The 21,614-nt window shown below is 33.8% G+C and overlaps 1 protein-coding gene across 4 annotated transcripts in view; it reads left to right on the top strand.

Moving 5' to 3' along the window:
• The window catches only part of LOC126881246 (uncharacterized), an 88,432-nt gene extending 68,607 nt beyond the window's left edge, over positions 1-19,825 (top strand). For 3 of the 4 annotated variants that reach the window (XM_050645395.1, XM_050645396.1, XM_050645397.1), the window contains exons 4-5: positions 8,074-8,205; positions 19,559-19,825. In XM_050645395.1, coding sequence (XP_050501352.1) covers positions 8,074-8,205; positions 19,559-19,743 — 317 coding nt within the window. In that variant the 3' untranslated portion in view covers positions 19,744-19,825. Of the gene's footprint in view, positions 1-5,606; positions 5,857-8,073; positions 8,206-19,558 lie in introns of all 4 variants that reach the window. The other variant, XM_050645398.1, reaches the window with a different exon arrangement.
• Positions 19,826-21,614: the final 1,789 nt, after the last annotated feature.

Genomic DNA, 21,614 nt, shown 5'->3' with positions numbered 1-21,614 from the left:
TGCAATGTGTATTTCGTCTGCTTCTTCGTCCACCGTTTCCTCTTCTTCGTACATTTCTTCTCCAGTGTATTCCTCCGTCAAGAGTTCTCTGTAGTGATCTGCCCATACCTGCCTATATTCATTGTCTTCTACAATGACTATTCCCTCTTTATTTTTTATTCCGTTTGTTTTACCTTTGTATTTTTTGGTTTGTTCTTTAATATTTTTATAGAAATGTTTCGTGTTTCTATTTGTTCTTTCCTGTTCTATTTCTTGCATCTTTTCATCTGCCCATCTTCTTTTATTTTGTCTTATAATTTTCTTAGCGTCCTTTCTTAATTTTTCATAACTTTCTCTGTCTTCCTCTTTATCCGTTCGCAGCCATTTAATTCTTGCTTGCACCTTTTGTGCTGTTAGTTCTTTACATTCGTTGTTATACCATTCGTTTTTTGTTTTCTTCTGGTGTTTGCCTACCTGCTTTTTTGCAGCTTCTTCTATTGACTTTTTGATCATGTCCCATTCTGATTTGATGTCCTCTGCTTTATATTTCTCTCTTATTTGCACTGTTACTTCTTCTTCATATTTTTTTCTAATATCTGCATTCTGCAATTTATTGACATTCCATTTTTTCTGTTGATTTTTCTGTTTAGTTTGGATTTTAACTTTTTGTCTTATGGTGGCTGCGACCATATAGTGGTCTGAATCCGCACACGCACCTCTGAAAGTTCTCACGTCCTTCATTGAAGATTGTTTTCTTTTGTTTATTAGTATGTGATCAATTTGGCTATACGTTTTCTGATCAGGTGACCTCCATGTTACTTTATGCATTTTAGGGTGTTCAAATTTTGTTGAGCTTATTATCATGTTTGTTCTTGTTGCTAGGTTACATAGTCTTAGACCATTATCATTAGTGTTTTTGTGTACGGTGTGTTTTCCTGCAATTTGCTGTAAAAAATCTTCTTTTCCAATCTGGGCATTGAGGTCTCCTAGTATAATTATAACATCTTCTTTGGGTATTTTTTCCATCTCTTCTTCTATCTTATCATAAAAATTGTCTTTATCGTCTGTGTTGCTTGTTTCTGTAGGTGCGTATAGGTTTAATAGTGATATATTGAATGGTTTATTATTTATTCTTACATACGCAATTCTTTCACATATCGGTTTAAAGTTTATGACTTTTTCTCTTAGCTGTCCTAGAATCATGAATCCCACTCCTTTTTGTCCTTGCTTCTTTCCTCCTGAGTATAATAGTGTAAAGTCTTGTTTATCAATCTGTCCTTGTCCCTCCCACCGTATCTCTTGCAGTGCTGCAATATCTATTTTATACTTTGCTAGTTCTTTGCTTATTTCTAGCATTTTTCCTGGTGCCAACATCGTTCTTATATTCCATGTGCTTATTTTCAGTTCTTTATGTTTTTTATTTTTTTGTTTTCGTCTTGTATTTTTGTTTCCTTGTCTGCTCTTATTTATTTCTTTTTTGTGATACATCAATTTATCTGCACTCATTTCCTTTTTATTTGCCTCGTCCGTCGCCAAATAAGTATTGTCTTGTATTCTCTCATCAGTTGCTAGTTTTTTGAAACGTTTTGAAAAACCTCATCCAACTGATTCTTGTTCTTATTCCATTTCCTCTCCCGTCCATCTATTATCAATTTGTTGTGCTTAATTTGGACGCGTTTTCCTTTCTTTATTTCATCATTTGCTATTTTGACTATTTCTTTTTGTATTTGTAATTCCTCTTTCGTTAAATCATTGTTTATATATATTCTTTCTTCTTTTACTTCTTTAAGTTTTCTTTTATTTTCCATTACTTTTATTTTTTCCTCTTTGTTTGGCAATCTGACTAAACATGTTTTGTTTCCTAATTTCACAGCTTCTTCTATCTTTATATTAATATCTAGTTCTTTTTTCATAAAGTTCTCCATTGTTTCTTTTAGTAATCTTCTATCTCCCGTATCTATTGTCATTCCCTGTACTATAACATTATTTTCTTTTCTTGCTCTATCGAGTCTTTCAAGGCGCACTTTTACATCTTCCAGTTCCTTTTTCATATGTTCATTTTCTCTTCGCACTTCACCATTCTCTTGTCTTAATTCTTCTAATTCAATTCGGAGTTCCCTCATTTCTTCTCTGTATTGCCTTTGCTCCTCTTTAATTTCTTTTACGTGAATTTTCAGATCTTGTGTCTCTTTCGTTAAGTTTGCCATCATATATAATATTTGGTCTAGTTTGTCTTCCTCTGTGTTTCTTTTATCTGGGGTTCTTGATACTTTTTTGCTTTTCGAAAAAGACTGCTCTTCATTTTCTCTATATCTTTTCCGATTATCGTCGGATGTGTAATCGTCGGGGTTCATTTTCTTACCGAAATTGCTCGCGATAAAATCACCCTCCCCACCTATCGCGCCGGAGGAAGATGATTTTCTCAAGCAATATGTTTCTCTTTCGAATGTGTTGCCCCTAAATTGAATTAAATTAAATTATTTTCGTTATTTTGGAGCAGTTCGATTCAACAGTTGATGATTTTCTCAAGATGATTTTCTCAAGCAATATGTTTCTCTTTCGAATGTGTTACCCCTAAATTGAATTAAATTAAATTATTTACGTTATTTTGGAGCAGTTCGATTCAACAGTTCCCACCTTTAACTTTCAAAATTCCAGTTTCTGGAGCTTGTAATCAACGTTCTAATGATCTACTTTTTTGGCTTGATGTTGAATTAAATTGTATTTGTTGTTTTAAGTTTATGTATTGTATTTAATATTATTGTACTTACAGTCTGTTTCAAAAGTTTATTTCTATAACTTCACTTAACACTAATCGTCTTTGACACACTGTAACTAAAATCACTTTAGAAACTATTTCTTATTCGCCAAAAAATTGAATTTTTAGAGAGCCTGATTTTTCACGTGTTGATCTGCCCACACTAGAGATGGGAATCTGAACTACATATACAATAGTAAAAATGATTCATGTACACCGTGGCAGAGCGACCGTCTCGGCTTATCGGAAAGAACAGGCACCTATCTGTATTCCTTTTCCTTTATTTATGACAAATTGTCTTAACATTGTATAAAACAGACGTGACTATTAAAAAATTTCTTTTTAAAACAATGGTCTTAGTCTGTTGTTAAATAACAACATTGTTCCTTGTGACCTTATTGTGTGTAGTACAGTCGTATTAATCACTTCCGTTCTGTAATCGTGCTTCAGATTGTGTTTGCGTGATTTTTGTCTACGTAATGGTAACAAAACGTAAAAATGTTGTAGTGACAATGGAAAAGAAACTAGAAACATTAGGTAGGATTGATAAAGGCGAATCTTTAATCAATTTATTGCAGCATCATATGGTGTTGGTACATCTCTACAGTATGACTGAGTTTTTTACCAAGAAATGAACAAAACTATACACTATATACAACTATACGTACAAATTTAGATGTGTACTGTGCATATGTGTTTCATGTTTTTGTAATTATAATGGAGGTTATCTGTAAGTATCCCGTATTTTATTAATTTTTACCATATTCTCCGGCTAACCCGGATTTTCGATAACCCGGATCGGCCGCGGTCCCGATTAATCCGAGTTATCGAGGTTCCACTGTATTATGTATCTAATTTCTGTTGGATTGGAGGTTTGGACGCTAAAAAAGGATATATAAGAACAGAATAGATGCGTTTGAGATATGGGGCTTATAGAAGAATTTTAAAAATAAGTTGAGTCGATAAGGTTACGAAAAACGACGTTTTAAAAAGAATAAACAAGAAAAAGGGGATATTAAATACAACTAAAGTAAGAAAATTGTAGTATGGTCATGTCATGAGAGGTGAGAGATAAGCGTTGCTGCAGATCATTATACAGGGATGGATATTGGGAAGAAGAAGCACAGGCCGATGACGTATATCCTGGCTAAACAATTTGTTATAATGGTACAATAACACAGCCCAACAAAAAAAAATTTGTCTTGCTGCCGAAAAAAATCAACTGATTTTAGTTAATTCATCTATGCTGATTCCAAAAATACAAACCTTTTCTTTGTATCAGCTCTAGTTTTCGTGATATAACATACTTATCAGATACTTAAATATTCTTACATTTCTGTATATTCCACCACCATAATTGCAATATGTTTATAAACAAACTTAACAAATTCTAAGACAAATGGACAAATGAACAAAAGGGCCTATTTTGGTGTTCATTTAGGAGATCAAGATAAATCCCGAGCTCCACATGTAGTGTGCAAAACTTGTATTGAAAACTTGCGACAGTGAACGAAACGACAACGAAAATGTTTAAATTTGGTTTTCCAGTGGTATGGAGGGAACCAAAAAATCATTTTGACGATTACTATTTCTGTCTTGTGAATATTAGGGGCATGAATCGTAACAATCGATATACGTAAACATATCCTAACCTGGATTCAGCAATAAGACCAATTCCACATCAGCTTGAGCAGATACCCACTCCAATATTTAGCAGTCTACCTATGTTACCAGAGGATAATGCCGAAACGTTATTGGACGAACTGCAGACTAATAGATTTGAGGAAGACGACAGTGATTTTAAAGGGGATTCAATACGTTCTGAGCGCTTTACTCAGGAAGAGCTAAGCGATCTTATCAGAAATTTGAACCTTCCAAAGGATTCTTCTGAGTTGTTAACCTCCAGACTAAAAGAAAAGAATGTTCTTCACCCAGACACCAAAATTACATACTACCGTAATAGAGATAAAAGATCTTTTGCCTTTTTTTCTCAGCAAGATGATATGGTTTTTTAAAGGACTGTTAGAAAAAATGGGTGTATCGGAGTATACACCAGATCACTGGCGTCTTTTTATCGACAGTTCCAAACGAAATTTAAAGTTCTACACAATGGCAACAAATATGGAAGTATACCAATTGGGCATTGGAATGGAATAAGTGGTCAATAATTTTAACAAACACGGTTGTCATATGAGTATTAAAATTCATTACCTCCACAGACCGTTTCCCAGAAAATCTTCACCAAGATATCAAAACGATGGAAGAGGGTATCAGGGAGATGGGACTATCACATGATGGCGGATTACTGCTGGAGTCTTCAAAGGGACCGTCCTTTTAAAGCCTTTGCAAGAAAATCATATAAAAGGAAGTTTCTAGGTGATGCCGAATAACACATTTTTGTTGCGACGCTGCCGGTTAGGTTAGATGAAAAGTTAAGTTTTTTTGGGAGATATGTGTGATGATTTTTGTAACTACATTATTGTACAATAAATATCTTACTTTTTATTCGTATTTGGTTTATTTCATGGGTAGCAGTACTACATATATGTAGGTAGTGTTGCGTTAAATTACTCTATATGTTAGAAATGTGATCTGTTGTCATATTTTATGAAAACGATCTGATGGAACAAATCTGGTGGCATTTTTGGATTCAGCAGACCCAAATTACCTAAAATCAGTAAAAAAATTTCCGGCAGCAAACTGCATGTTTACCAGTGTAATAATTGTAGCTCTGTTGAGCTGTTTAGGACACCGGCCAGCAGTATCAAAGGTGAAAGTAGCTGTGATGATATCCAACTTTCTTAATTGTTTTATATCCATTTTGTTCCCACTCTCTCAACATGGATATTAATATGATTTTCGATTCCAGCCCAAAAAGTATCCTACTTATGCCATCTGGATATGTTATGATGACAGTAGAGGCACTTGCCATGACGATCTTGATATTATCAAAAAAGATCCTGAGTCTGTAAGTTGTTTAAAGTTTCTGATGTGCTATCTGAGAAAACTGAAGGAACATTTTGAATATGAACCAATTGAATCGGCTGATGACTTCTGTTCAATTTCCAGCTTAGGACATTATCATTTCGCCTACCAGACTTGCAGACCTAAAGAGTTGAGTAAGTTAATCGGAGCTACTTTTAAATGATATTTAAAGTTTTACTAAACCTCATCCTCGGTAAATGTGTTCCAGAAAACTTATTTTACTTCTTGTAATAATAATATATAACATCGGATTGCAATAAGAAGTTCAACTACGGTTTGATCCCCTATGCCTTATTGTGCTCTGAAAATGTCATATGAGATAAGCAAAAAGAAAAGTTCCGCTGCATGGAATGGAAGCGTGGACACTAACTGTTGCATCTAGGAATCGGCTCGAGGCGTTTGAAATGTGGTGTCATCTTACGTATATCCTGGGTTGACAGAGTTACTAATGTGGAAGTCCTGCGTAGAATGGGGAAAAAGTGTGAAATTCTCATGGCCATCAAAATAAAAAAAATTAGAATATCTAGGACATGTATTGAGAAATCAAGAACGTTACGGCCTTCTCCAACTGATTCTCCAAGAGAAAGTAAATGGTAAAAGAGGACCGGGAAGAAGACGCATTATTTGGTTTTAAAATTTACGAAAGTTGTATAACACGACTACCACTGAACTGTTCCGCGCTGCGGTAAATAAAGTCAAGATAGTCATGATGATCGCCAACATCCGGAATGGATAAGCACCTTAAGAAGAAGAAATAGAAAAGAAAATTTAGAGTTGCTCTTTTTTCTAAAAGCTGTTAGCTCCTTTTCTTTCGTAACTGAGTTCTCTATTTTTTATTTTATAATTTGTTGTACAGTCTAGATCTAGATACACAAAGTTTGTTACAAATGCAACATACGTAGTTGGTTAAGGTTAAACCTGTATAGTTGCAGCATTTTCTTCTGTTACCTTTACATTCTTAATTTACTTTTATTATAAAGTCAACTATTTCATCATCATCATCATCATCATCATCATCAGTAGCTCGACAACCCTTTTTGGGTCCTGGCTTGTTCTAGGATTTTCCACCATTCTGTTCTGTTCCTTGCTTTGTTCTTCCAGTGGGTAATCTCAAGTGTTTTAAGATCTTGTTCCACTTGTTCCATGTATCTAAGTTTGGGTCTTCCCTTTGACCTTCTCCCTACTGGGGTTTGCTTCATTATATGTTTTGGTGTTTCGGTCTCCAACATTCGTTCAACATGGCCCATTCAGTGCAGACGTCCGATCTTTATGGATGTTATGACGTCGGGTTCGTTGTATGCTGCGTATAGTTCAAAATTATATCTTCTGCGCCATACGTCATTTTCTTTTACCCCCTTATATATGTGTCTAAGGATTTTTCGTTCAAACGTACCTAATAAGTTCTCATCGCTTTTCGACAGTGTCCATGTCTCTGAACCATATATAAGGACCGGTTTTATCAGGGTTTTGTATATTTTGCATTTGGTTTTTCTCGTGATATTGTTAGATCTTAGATGTTAAATGAGTCCATTATATGTTTTATTAGCAATATGTATTCTTCTCTTAATTTCTTCGCTGACATTGTTATCTGCGGTAACTAGTGAGCCTAGATATGTAAAATTTTTTACGCTTTCGATGTTATAGTCTCCTATTGTCAGATTCTGTAGATTTCTTTGGCCTGTCGATTTGCTGGCCTTCATGTATTTGGTTTTTATTTCATTAATATTTAGGCCACTGTTTTGTGCCGCTCTTTCTATAGCATTAAATGCTTCTATCATTTCTCTTTTGCTTCTAGCTATGATATCAACATCATCTGCAAATGCCAATATTTGTACACTTTTTGTTATTATTGTTCCTCTGGTGTTGACTTTTGACTCTCTAATTATCTTCTCTAATGTGATGTTGAATAGAATACAGGATAGGGCATCTCCCTGTCGTAGGCCCGTTCTAACATGGATTGTATCTGTTAGTGCGTTTTGAAATCGAACCCTGCTATGTACTTTAAGTGTTTCTTTTACTATATCAATGAGATGAGTTGGAATATTAAACTCTTTCAGGGCGTTGATCAGAAATTCTCGATGGATACTATCATAGGCACTCTCAAAGTCAATGAAGAGATGATGTGTTTCTATATTAAATTCACAAGTCAACTATTTACTGGTATTAAATTAGTAGTACCATTGGTAGTACTATAGATGTAGTTCATCAATATTTGATACGTACACTTGCATTTTGTGAAGACTAAGCTTAGTTAAAAAAAAACAACATTTAATATTGTTGATATTATTTAATATTTTTTGTAATTTTTTAGATAAAAATAATATTATATTATCATCTCTTATCTTTTTTAGAATTACATTTCAAAAAGCCAAATAATACGTTTGGAGATGAGACTTTGGACAAAATTGATCTTAAATCAAATTTAAAACCTGAGGAGAAAAATGTTGCTATAACTACCATCAACTGGGAGATGAAATCAGTATGTAAGTATTTTGCATGTGTTAAATATGTATCAGAGGGCTTTTCTGGCACTACTATGGTTTATTACAAACATCTTTACAATTACTGCTATTGATGAACACCTAACGCTATATTGTTTTTAAAATGTTAATGTTTCGTATCTGTACAAAGAGTAAAGCGCAGTTTCACACACTTAGTGCTGTTTCACATTATAAGAATTTTGAACGTGCGAGGGTTTTCTCGTGCGGTAGTTTGGACGCTCTTGTCCTTTTCACACAATAAGAATTGAGTCGCACGAAGATATTTTGCTGTGTTGTTTGGTATATTATGTTTATTTACACTTTGTGGCTGAGGTAGGTACATGATACGATGTCTGACATGTATCATTACGATGTATCATTAAAAATGGGTATTTTTTGTCCATACTTTAGTCCTAACGTACTGTAGTGCGTATTTAATTCATTTGCAATTTTTATTTTGCGAGTTATTATTTATTATGTTTTTAATTAAAAGTCTTAATTTGTTTTTATAATTTAACAGTTTTTATAAGCCACAATTTAACTAAAAAATGATTTTATTAACGTTCCGACATCCGATTTGGGCGTAGAAACGTTAATAAAATCATTTTTTTTGGTTAAATTGTGGCTTATTTTCCATTTAGAATAGTTTATTACAAAAATGCCACAAAAAATAGCTTCAGAACAACATTACAATCTATGTTTTTCATGTACAGAATTTAAAAGACCCTCCATTCATTTTTAAATGTTGTTCCCCTCGTTTTAAATGTTGTTTTTAGATAATTTCACAAAAGACGTGAGGGCTCCAGTCTTCACCAAGTGGTTTACCCTATAAAACTAAATATAATTTCGTGGAATAAAAGGTATAGTTATATTATATGGGGCGAAATCAAATTATAGCGTTGTGGTTACTTTATCGTCGAAAAAAGAGAATTAAGAGAAACCGAATTCATTGGGTCCATCCTATGAACGCAAAAAGATACGATTTATATATTTTTATATTCACACATATTGATGGAACATCCTCTATACTCAACGTTAATTGCAACTATGTAAAATAGAGTTTATTATAATATACTTAGCAGTTTTAATTACGGTTGTTATCAGTAACATATAATTAGTTTTGCTGTACTTACAAAATGTGTTTTTTCTTTATCAACTAATTCGTCAAATTCACTGTTAAGTGCATGGCATACACCATTCCAAGCATTTCTCGTCAAGTTTCTATATTTTTATATTTCTATTGTTTTGTCCCATAGAACAGGTCTCGCTTCAATTAATGTTATTAATATTTCACTATCAATCTGAGACATCATAATATAAAATATAATATGCACCTACTTCAAACAGCCACAAAATATAAATGAAAATAATGTACCAAACAACCAATTAAACTACCTTCGTGCGACTGAACGACTGTATCATTAGACCAGGGCGCATCTGTATAAATATTAGTACATTTGGACGTTGAGAGGTGACTCAAATTTTTTTGCATAAATTGCTTGAAAATAAATCAAATAATGATATTTGAGTTATCCTCCCTCTCAAAAAGGTCCGGAACATTGTTTAAATAATCAAAATGTCAAAAAATTTTTTAAAAATTCGATTTTTTTCTTCGTTTTTTGATTATAACTTTAAAAGTGTTCATTTTCGAGAAAAGTTGTACTGACATAAAAGTGGCGTAATTAAATTTCCTATAATATAGAATTATCTAAAAATTTAGAAAATAGTCGGCCCTTGTTGCAAAATAGCAATAATTGCGAAAAAAACCATACAAAAATAAGTATTTGAATTTTACGTTTTTCAACCATTTGTGCTACACTTAGGACCTTCGTATTTCACCCAGAAAAACTTTGTGATACAGTTAAACAATACTATAAATTTCATTAAGATCGGTTTAATAGATTTAGCAAAATAAATTTTGCAATCCAGCTTTCGCAAAAAAAAAATTATTTTTTCAAAATGTTACAGGATTGAAAATAAAGCAGATAGCAAGTTGAATTTTTTTTGCCTATAGAAAGGTACTGTACCTTTCATTTGCAATTTGCAAAATTAAAATGGATTAACTACCACGGCGTCAGGATTTTTTTTAAATAAACATTAATTATTGGTGCTACGCACAGGACAGCGGATAGTTTGCTCTGATTGGGCATTTCAATGACCTTTGATAATGCTTGATTCATTTTAATTTTTATTACATTTCGATATAAATAAATAAATTTGTTTATTGCAAAATAAAAACACATACACTATCCTTTGAAATAATACTTTTTTTAGCAAAAACTTTCTTTGTGCATATATTGTAACTTAGAGAATAAAAGTTTATTACTTTTAAACAAGTTTATAGGTACAATCAGACCAATCTCCCAGTCTATAGGTATTTGTTCGTCTCTCCAAATCATTTGAAATAGTTCTAATAACTTTTGTAGTCCAATATCACCCATGTTTTTGATCATTTCTGCCGTAATTTGGTCATGACCTGGTGCCTTTCCATTTTTTATCTTCCTAATCGCGTCAGTTAATACATTACAATGGATGAATTAACTGACGCGATTAGGAAGATAAAAAATGGAAAGGCACCAGGTCATGACCAAATTACGGCAGAAATGATCAAAAACATGGGTGATATTGGACTACAAAAGTTATTAGAACTATTTCAAATGATTTGGAGAGACGAACAAATACCTATAGACTGGGAGATTGGTCTGATTGTACCTATACATAAAAAGGGAGACAACAAGAATTGCAACAACTATAGAGGAATAACTCTGCTAAGTACAGTGATGAAAGTTTATGAGCTAATAGTAGAGAGTAGACTGAGAAAAATAATAGAACCAACTTTAGAAGAATCGCAAAGTGATTTTAGAGCTGGTAGATGTACACAAGATCACATTTTTACGTTAAACGATATAATAAATAAAAGATTATCTAGGAAGAAAAAAACGTACCTCAGCTTCCTCGATATGGAGAAAGCATTCGACAAAGTACCTAGATCAAAAGTATGGAAAAGTCTGAAGAACAGAAACATACCAGAGAAACTTATATGGGTAACTAAATCAATATACAGAGACACTAGAAACCGTGTGATAAGTAAAAATATGATATCTGACCAGTTCAGAACAACTGAAGGTGTAAGACAAGGGAGAAGCTTGAGCCCGTTACTATTTATTACTTTTATGGACGAAATAATAAAAGAAACAAAAACAAAAGTCAGACCATTACACATAGGGTATAGAAATCTGAAAAGCACGGAGATAGCAGATTGTACATTTGCCGACGATGTAGTAATTTTAGCAGCGACTGAAGACGAGCTACAAAGAAGCGTAAAAACATGGAACAGTTTTAAAAAAGTATGGTATGACTATGAACAAAGAGAAATCGAAGGTAATGGTAATAGCTAAAGAAAGAGAAGATGTGCATGTCCAGGTAGATGATACAGAGATTAGACAGGTACAATCATTCGAGTACTTGGGAGTAACCATTGAAGAAACAGGTAGACAGGGAGCTGAGATCAACAAAAGAATTGATAAAGTGAATAGACTGTACCACGCAATAGGAAAAACAATTATTAACAAGAAAGAAGTATCGAAACATACGAAAATCAAGGTATTTAAGGCTATATACAGACCAGTACTTACATACGGATGTGAATCCTAGGTACTAAATAGACAACAGAAAAGTAAGATACAGGCAGCAGAAATGAGGTATCTACGCAGAGTCCAAGGAGTCACTAGAAGGGATAGGGTAAGAAATAACTACATAAGAGAAGAACTTAAAATCGAGACAATGATCGAGTATGTTGAAAAAAGACATTTAAGTTGGTGGGGGCATCTACAACGACTACAGAAAGAAGTACCAGTTAAAAAGATATGGGAAACGAAGGTGCAGGGAAAAAGAAGTAGAGGAAGACCGAGAGAGACATGGAACGAAGTGATGGCAAGGATTCTGGACAAAAAAGGAATAGCATGGAACGAAGCAAAGGCGATGGCACAGGACAGGAAACAATGGAAGAGATTTGTGCACTGTTAACAGAGCACACGTTAATACTTACACCCGAGAGGGTAGAAGGTCTAAAGATTATATATATATATATATATATATATATATATATATATATATATATATATATATATATATATATATATATATATATATATATACTTTTAAACATATGCAATTGTTTAAACAATATTTTACAAACAATAATAAAATTAGTTTGATTTTTGTGGAATTAAAATATTAAAATACAACAAAATATAGAGTAAACAATAATATATTAGATAAAGATTGGAATAAATTTTGGTGGAAATCAACTTGTGTGAATCGAACACCGCTGTCCTGCGCGTAGCACCAAAAATTAATATTTATTTAAAAAATTTCCGATTTTCGATTTTAATTTTACAAATTGCAAATGACTTGACAAAGGTACAGTACACTTCTATAAGCAAAAAAAAAATCGACTTGCTATCTGCTTTATTTTCAGTCCTGCAATATTAAAAAAAAAAAAATTTTTTTGCGAAAGCTGGATTGCAAAATTTATTTTGCAAAATCTATTAAACCGATCTTAATGAAATTTATACTGTTATTTTAGTATATCATAAAGTTTTTTTGGGTGAAATATGAAGGTCCTAAGTTTAGCATAAATGGTTGAAAAACGTAAAATGCGAATACTTGCTTTGTATGGTTTTTTTCGCAATTATTGCTATTTTGCAACAAGGGTGACTATTTTTTAAATTTTTAACCAATTCCATATTGTAGGAAATTTAATTACGAAACTTTTATGTTAGTACAGCTTTTCTCAGAAATGAATAGTTTTAAAGTTATAATCAAAAAACCAATAAAAAAATCGAATTTTTCCTTCATATTTTGACATTTAGATTATTTAAACAATGTTCCGGACCATTTTTAGTGGGAGGATAACTGAAATATTATTATTTGAGTTATTTTTAAGCAATATCTGCAAACAAATTTGAGTCACCTCTCAACGTCCATCTCAAAACAGATGCGCCCTGGAGTACATATGAAAGGATGCATTAAGCTCCCTATGATACTGGGTGCTTAAAGACGGCACACGCACACGGCTGCCGTCTGTTGTTGTAAGCGAGGGACGGAATAAATACGGCGACTTCACCGAACGTGACCGAACGTTCCAAGAACCGTCTAGTGAGAAAGGCTCCATATCAGCGTTTCCCAAAATTATTTTTCCGTGGCCCGGTTATTTTTGTGTTTATGCTCCGTGGCCCACTAATTTTTTTGCATACCCTGGTGTGTGTGTACAAGAAAACATATTTAAATATTTATTACAGTTACATTTTAATAAAGAATCATTAGCTCAAACAGTGTGTGTGTTTTGTGTTTTATTGGCACTGGTTTTTCACAGCCAACTGGCGAGTTTAGCTCAAACAAAAATGTAATAACAAAAATAAAAATCAAATACTTTATTAATGGGAAATATCGTTTTTGGTTAAAAACTTCACTTTTGGAGGAAAAAATGATAACTTTATTCTCAGCCCGGTTCGACTTTCAAACGATTTCTATACTTATTTTTGAGGAAAGCCAGTATTGAAAACCCTTCATCTTCTTCTTCTACGGCACTACAGCCCGAATTGAGCCTTGGCCTTCTTTATTTTTTGCCTCCACCCTTGCTTGTCTATGGCTGCTCTTCTCCACACATAAACTCCTAAAAGGGCTTGTGCGTCGCTGTTTTCTGTGTCTTCCCATCGCTTTCTTGGCTTTCCAACCGGTCTCTTTTCCTGCATTCTAGCATTCAGTGCTCTATTTGGTAGCCTATCCTCTCCCATTCTTATCACATGTCCGGCCCATTGCAATATTTGTATTCTAATGAAGTCTGACAGGGGTGCTTCCTTATAAAGTTGATAAAGTTCGTTGTTGTATCGACTTCTGAAGATTCCGTTTTTCCTCACAGGTCCTAGTATTCTCCTCAGTGCTTTCCTTTCGAATGTGTCGAGTTTGTTTTTGTATGGTTCTTTCAGGATCCAGGCTTCACTGCCATAGCATGTTATTGGTCGAATTAAAGTTTTATAGATTCTTTTAAAGATTTATAGATCTTTGTATTTCGGTGGACACTTTTAGACCGTAATATATGGAAGAGGGCAAAATAAGCTCTGTTTGCCTGCGTTATTCTCTTCCGTATTTCTCCATCTTCTGATCTGTCGGCATATATTTCTACTCCCAGGTATGTAAACTTTCCAACCGTTTCAATCGTTTTAATGTCATCTTCGTTGAAAACCCTGCCAAACAGTTATAGGTCATAACAAAAGGAATTAGAAACTATCGCTTTTTCTGCTAAAACTTGGTACTCCTGGTGGCAAGACAGCCAAAAATCTATCAGTGGTATTTTGTCAAGTATGTCTTTGAGTGCACTGTCACACGATAGTTCAGTTATACTGACTCAATATCTATATCCGGAAGTCTTGTCTCGGATTCTACGTCCATTGTAAATGGGTTCCCTATCCATGCTTTGTTGCTGTGGATGGGGGGAAAATATTCCTTGAGATTTGCCAAAGCCCTAGCAGGTGTTCCTTGAAAGCGGATGAAATCTCATCCGGCAATGGTTCACATTATACTCTTTTTGTATTTCTGTTAGCTTTGTAATTTCCTGCTTCCGCGCGACGTGCCCACAAATTAAGTTTTTTTTTGCAGCTTCCACCTTCTCTGGTACTACATTGCTACCTTGTAATGGCATATTTAAATTGTTCAAGAAGTCAAAACTATCACAAAGATAGGCTACCTCGATTAACCAATTTACATCATGAAAACTGTCTTTAAATTGAAATATTGCATCCCTAGCCGTTGGTGGATGTTGTTCTAAGAATATTGAAATTTCTTTCTTCGATTCAATTAAAGTTTTTTTAAAGCATTCCATTTGGATAGCCAACGCACTTCGCAGTGTAAAAGAAGATGTTCATGTGAAACTGCGAGGCGAGGCGACCCGACGTTTTGTTTTCATGGCCCGGTACCGGGTCGCGACCCGCCATTTGGGAAACGCTGCTCCATATGATTACATGCGCCACCATTGGAATATCGTCGTGCGTTCCAACCCTCGCACGTTTAAATTCTTATAATGTGAAACAGCGCTAAGAATTTTGAACGTGCGATGGTTGAAATGCACGATGACATTCCAATAGTGGCTCGAGAACCTTTCTCCCTTCACCGCTCTTCACCCAACGTTTCAAGCCATCGCACGTTCAAAATTCTTAGTGTGTGGAATGAGCGTAAGTACATGAAGAGAACCAGTTTTTTTTCTTTTTTTTATGTGCCACATCTTGTTAGGAATTCGGCAATAATTTTTCATTGCACATCCCAGATACTAATTTACTAATTTTGATGGTTTTCAAGAACTGAGCTTCTCTGCCCTCCATTGTATTCCGTTATAAATCATGTTTAGTCACAGATGACAATCACATAGAAAAAGAGATCTCAGCAATAAGACAGATAAGATAGCAATGAAACAGAGGTCTTAGCTATGGGTAATAGAGCTTTATACTCCCCTATTATCATTATTAACATTTAAGCTTCTAAAAAGATCATTTAAATTAAGACTGTACATGTCAATTATTCACCCAGTTGTTACATATGACAGTGAAACATGGACTCTACATCAGCGGGAAATAAAACTAAGCTGCTGGTATTTGAAAGGAAGGAAATTGAACTGGGCAGGTCACGTAGCTCGAATGACAGAGAGCAGATGATGCTTAGTGAAGCAGAGGTCGTCTACCAACACGTTGAACTTATAATCTAAAATGTTATCATAGGAAATGGATGCAAGAGGCACAAAATCGAAACAGATGAAAAATTATGAGGGAGATCTATTTCGAGCAGTGGACTAGCGAAGATTCAATGATGATTTGAAAGGAAAGTTTTCAGAATTTGGTCCTCAAAGATATGAATTGACAGGAGAGTGGAGATGGCGCACAATGCTGAATTGGTTACTCTGTATGGTACTGAAAACATCGTTAGAGTATAAAAGCTAACTGGATAAGATGAACAGGTTCTATGGTAAGAGGAGTGCCGGTTTATCTACTGGGCGCTTGTGGTGGGCGTCCGGGGGCCCGTTCCTTTTAATTATAAAAAAATAAAGTCGCTAAATAATCTACATATTTTCCGAAAATAATTTCATACGCAGATACGCCAATACACTGCATATAAGAACTGCGATAAATTTTAAACCAAAGAGTGATTCCTTAGAAAATTGTAAAAAAATGTATCAAGATGGAGACAAAACTTATTATACAAGATTAAATGAAAGCAACTTTTATAGAGTTAAACCCAATGGAGGCAAAGAAAAGAGAGATTGACTAATATACGACGCAAGTGTTAAAGCTGTTTATTGTTACCCATGCAAATTATTTTGAATTGAAAAAGATATTTTAACTGATTTTATGGATGTACTGACTGGAAACATTTGAATAGTTTGCTCAAATCTCACGAAGAAAGTAAATTTCATCTGAATTATATTAATAACAAGATCATCATTAATTGGAGTTATGACGCTGGCTTGAAAGAGCAAGTGGAACGCGAAGATGACTATTGGGTAAAGGTCCTAAGAAGAGTTGTTGCTACCATTAAATTACTTGCTTCTAAAGGACTAGCTTTACGTGGATTCAATGAGGATTTAACGAATCGTCATAGAGGCAATTGCTTAAGTTGTCTTGTTTACTTAATTAAATTTGACAACTTCTTAGCTGAGCATTTACAGCGGTATGCGAATACCTACAGGAAAAGGTTCAGTTAGCTATCTGTCTCACCAAATTTGCAATGAATTCCTGGAAATGATGAAAACAAAACTTGTAGAAACTTTTATAGAGGAAATTAAAGAAGCCATATACTTCTCTATAATTGTAGACTCTACTCCAGACATCAGCCATCAAGACCAGCTTACTTTTATCCTCAGATATGCAAAGGACAATACGGTAGTTGAGAGATTCTTTGGTTTTATTCAGTTTTAGAGACACACCGCAGAGTATTTAACAGATGTACAGTAAAACCTGCCATATCCGGATCAAGGTGGCAACAGACCGATCCGGATATGAAAAAATCCGGATATCAAGACCACTTCTTTTATAGTCTCTGAAACGTTTTCTCCTTCATATATTCCAGTGATCAACGCCGTCAATAACTTTCGTCGATAGACATGTTTTATAGATTCTATAATACCTTCATCGATAGGCTGACAAAGGGATCTTACATTTGGAGGCAAAAAAGACATTTTATTTCGCCATATTTTAGTTCTTTTGCGTCGGGATGAGCAGGTGCGTGGTCCAACAGCAGGACTGCCTTTCTCGGTACTGAAAGAAAGCGGCAAATGTTGTGTAAAAAGATTAATTGAAACTAGATGGTCCGCCCGATTTGACGCTGTAAATGCATTACTTAAAAACTATGGACCCATCAAACATATTTTTTCCAGTTAAGCAATAATAGAGATGAAAAATCAGCAGTTTATGAAGCCAAGGCACTGCACAATAAAGTGGATACCTTTGAGACAGCTCTATTGACATTTATTTGGGCAAGAATTTTGGAACGAGTGAATGCAACAAGCAAAATGTTAGAAGCTGTGGACTTGAACGTGTCAATTGGAGTAAAATTAATGGCATCTCTTTTGAGCTTTGTTAAAGACGTAAGAAATAGGTTTAGCAAAATTGAACAAGAAGCGAAATCTTTATTTTTCGAAGGCGAGGATATCTCAAACATCTACAATACAACTGACCTTTAAAGAATAAAGAAATAAACATTTTTCGATGAAGCAGGTGAAAGTCAAACAATTTTAAAGGGACAAGGGAGATTCAAAATGGAAGTGTTTAATGGTATATCCTCAACATCTTTTAAAAAGAATTGAATGCTTCAAGGATGTTACATCAGCTTTTAAATGTTTTTTTACTCTAGATAAAGAAGAAGTCAAGAAGCCAATTAATACTTTATGCGAGAAATATAAAAACGATGTTGATGCAACCAAAGAGAATTTGCATAATGAAATTACCTACCCATTTTGGTATGTCGTCCAGGATGCAAGGGCAACTTTTCCCGATATTTTAGCTTTACTGCAAATTTATTTGACGATACCAATTTGTAATGCGTCAGGCGAGCGGTCTTTTTCGACTTTAAAAAGAATAAAAACATATTTAAGGTCAAATTTGGGACAAGAAAACCTAGACGCATTATTACTATTGTATATAGAAAATGAAGAACTGGAGAAATAAAACTGAATTGTGATAATATTATATGACAGTTTGCGAATGCCAGGTCAAGAAAAAAATGATCTAATTTTTGTCTTTATGTATTTTTTAGAATATGTTTTTTGTTTGTCATGTGTTGTTTTGTGGATCTTTCTGTTTTTTATTATGTTTTAAATGTATTTTTTGGATTATTTTTACGTTTGCTATTCTTCTTGCTTGTTTAAAAAAAGTTATTTTATGGATTTTACAATAAACCTTTATAGTTAGTGCATGTGTTTTCTTATTAAAAAACTGACAACGTATAGAAATGAAGGGAGCCCCTAAACCTCCAGTGCCCAGGGCCCGAAATAAGGTTAAACCGGCACTGGGTAAGAGCAGAGATTAGAGGAAGACAGTTTGTTAAAGACAGTGTTTTTTGAGAGAGCAGCTATGGGAGCACGCCAAATAGAATTCTATTTTAGTGACGTCACGTTGCCTAGCAACCGTCGATTCTCCCATTATGAAATTCTATTTTGTGACGTCAGCAAAATAGAATTCTATTTTAGTGACGTCGCGTTGCCTAGCAACCGTCGATTCTTCCATTATGAAATTCTACTTTGTGACGTCACTAAAATAGAATTCTATTTGGCGTGCTCCCGCATCAGATGGTAGAAGATCAGTACAGTCGGAAAAATGAAAGAATACCCATGAACGAACATATAAAACACGCTGTATTTTCCTGTCACCGTGTCACAAAGAAAATTGCCCATGGCAAGTACATGTAATAATAATTATTACATGTACTTGCGCTGGTCAATTTTTTGTATGACACTGTGACAGCAAAATACAGCGCGTTTTATATGTTCGTTCATGGGTATTCTTTCATTTTTCCTACTGTACTTAGACCGATTTATCTAGGATTGGAGTGCAACAATGAAAGCACAATATCACAGCAGATTGGCTATAGTGGACGCTGCTAAGGCTCACCCCAAGTTGTAAAGCCACCCAAGAAGAAGAGGACCTAATTATGTTTCGTTAGTATCTGGTTCAAATGTTTTATGTATCCTTCGTTTCACTTAACTTTAATGAAAACGTTTCGATTAACATTCGAAAATACTATCTATCGTTTTTTTAGTAACCTATTTCTTTAATATTCCCTTCTAAAATATTTTTCTTGGTGTTTTCAGGTATGGATAGAGTAAATAGAGCAAAGGCGTCCGAGAGAGGAGTCCAAAGTGATCGGTTGAAAGCAGAAAAAATAAAATTGGATGAAAGCAGTGCAGGAGCACATGCTCTAATCAATATAAATAACTTGGTGCTAGGTTTCTTTGTTTATCTAAGCATTCACTTTTACTATAACAAAGTTGAATAGTTAAGCGTTGTTTAGCCAATAGCTTTAACTAGTTAAGAAATATGATCATAACATCTGTATTAAATAAAAATTAATTTCAGTATTTTTGTATTTTATTCTCTTCCTAAAATAACCTGTCGAAAATGTGTTTTTTATACCTAAATAAAACTTATATCATAGGTTAAATATTCGTATATATTATATATGTACAATAAGCGCCACCCTACTAGATACATGGATAGGTACCTAATTGCTATGCTCATGGGCTAATCCGGTCCGTTCTCAGATGCGACTTTCATCCCTGTCATGTTACTGTCAAGAAACTATTCAAAATAATTGTTTTTCCATACAAACAATACATTAATTAATAATATTATCACTGTGCTTTAAAATAACTTTATTCAAACACCAAGAATATTAGAGTACTTTAAAACTTTTACAACTTTAACAAAATGACAACTATAAACGTCAAAATTAAAACAGCTGATCTATTGTTTGTTAACTTTCTATGTCAATATTCAGGTTTTTATACATTCTCTGACGTTATAAACGTCGCTAGACATAAAAATAAACATTGCAACAAGTGAAGGGTCCAGGAGTGTAATAGCTTAATGTTCCTATGCATCTAGTAGGGTGGCGCTTACTGTATATAGGGCGAGGCAGATAACTGGCGTATTAGAAATATCTCGAGAAGTAAAGGTAACAGAATCATGAAAATTGAAATAAAGGGGTTTTGAAGGATGATATATTAAATGAAAATATTTTCATCTCTTTGCAACTTCCGGTAATATCGGAAGTTGCTTATAACTTCGTTTTTTTATAAGGAACATTTTTGGATTCTCCTCAATATCTTCTTTCTTAAAATATGAGGTTTTGTAATATTATACAGGGTATTTTAAGAGATATTTACGTTTTTTTTTTATTAATTTCGTAGCAGTATTCATACCCTGTAGAATTGTAACAGTTTGACATTAAAAACTCTGCTTACGTTTAAGTGATTTTTAATATAGTCTACAGTTTCTTTATATATTTTTTTATATATTTGTATATATATAGTCTACAGTTTTTTTAATATAGTATATAGTTAAGAATCATTAGTATAGCTAATTTTGAAATTTTAGTATACAGGGTTGGTCGAAACTCGGAATGAATATTTTCTGAGTTTTCTTAAATAGAACACCCTGTATTTTAGTATTGTAGTGAAATGATATTTCATAGTATTTTTTTATTTTATAAGTACAGTGGAACCTCGATAAGTCGGCCCTCGATAACCCGGAAGTCCGGCTAACCCGGACCGATTTTCTTCAGACAAACATTTCAACAATAAAAATGTATGTATTATGTTAAAACATTTTATCTGTAGCCTCTTCTGGAATGTCTTAATATCGAGTTTCATTGATAAAACTTCGCTTCGACCATAATATAGTATTTGAGAGATAATGGGTATTTGTGTAATTTGAACTATACGATAATAAAAATGACTCATGGCACACGGCGGTGGCGCGGCGGCAGAGCGATGTTCATTATCTCGGGCTATCGCAAACAACAGGCACCTGTTATTTCTTTATTTATTTCCAATTGTCTTTTAAAAAATTATTTTTTAAACAATGGTCTTTTAAACAATGAAAGAGCCACTGTTCTAAAATAACATAACATTGTTCCGATGGCAGACGAAATTAACACAACCGAAACTTACTGAATTTTTTTACCTAGAAATGAATAATACTCTATACTGTCTATCTATACTATACTCTATACAACTATAATTAAGTTAAATGTATACTGTGCATATATATTTCATGTTATTTTAATTATAACGGACTTTATCTATAAGTATACCGTATTTTATTAATTTTTACCATGCTCTTTGGCTAACCCGGATTTTCGATAAT

This window comes from Diabrotica virgifera, chromosome 3 (assembly GCF_917563875.1).
Source record: "Diabrotica virgifera virgifera chromosome 3, PGI_DIABVI_V3a".
Lineage (NCBI taxonomy): Eukaryota > Metazoa > Arthropoda > Insecta > Coleoptera > Chrysomelidae > Diabrotica > Diabrotica virgifera.
The sequence above is the reverse complement of the archived record's forward strand: the minus strand, read 5'-3'. Positions and strand labels throughout refer to the sequence as shown.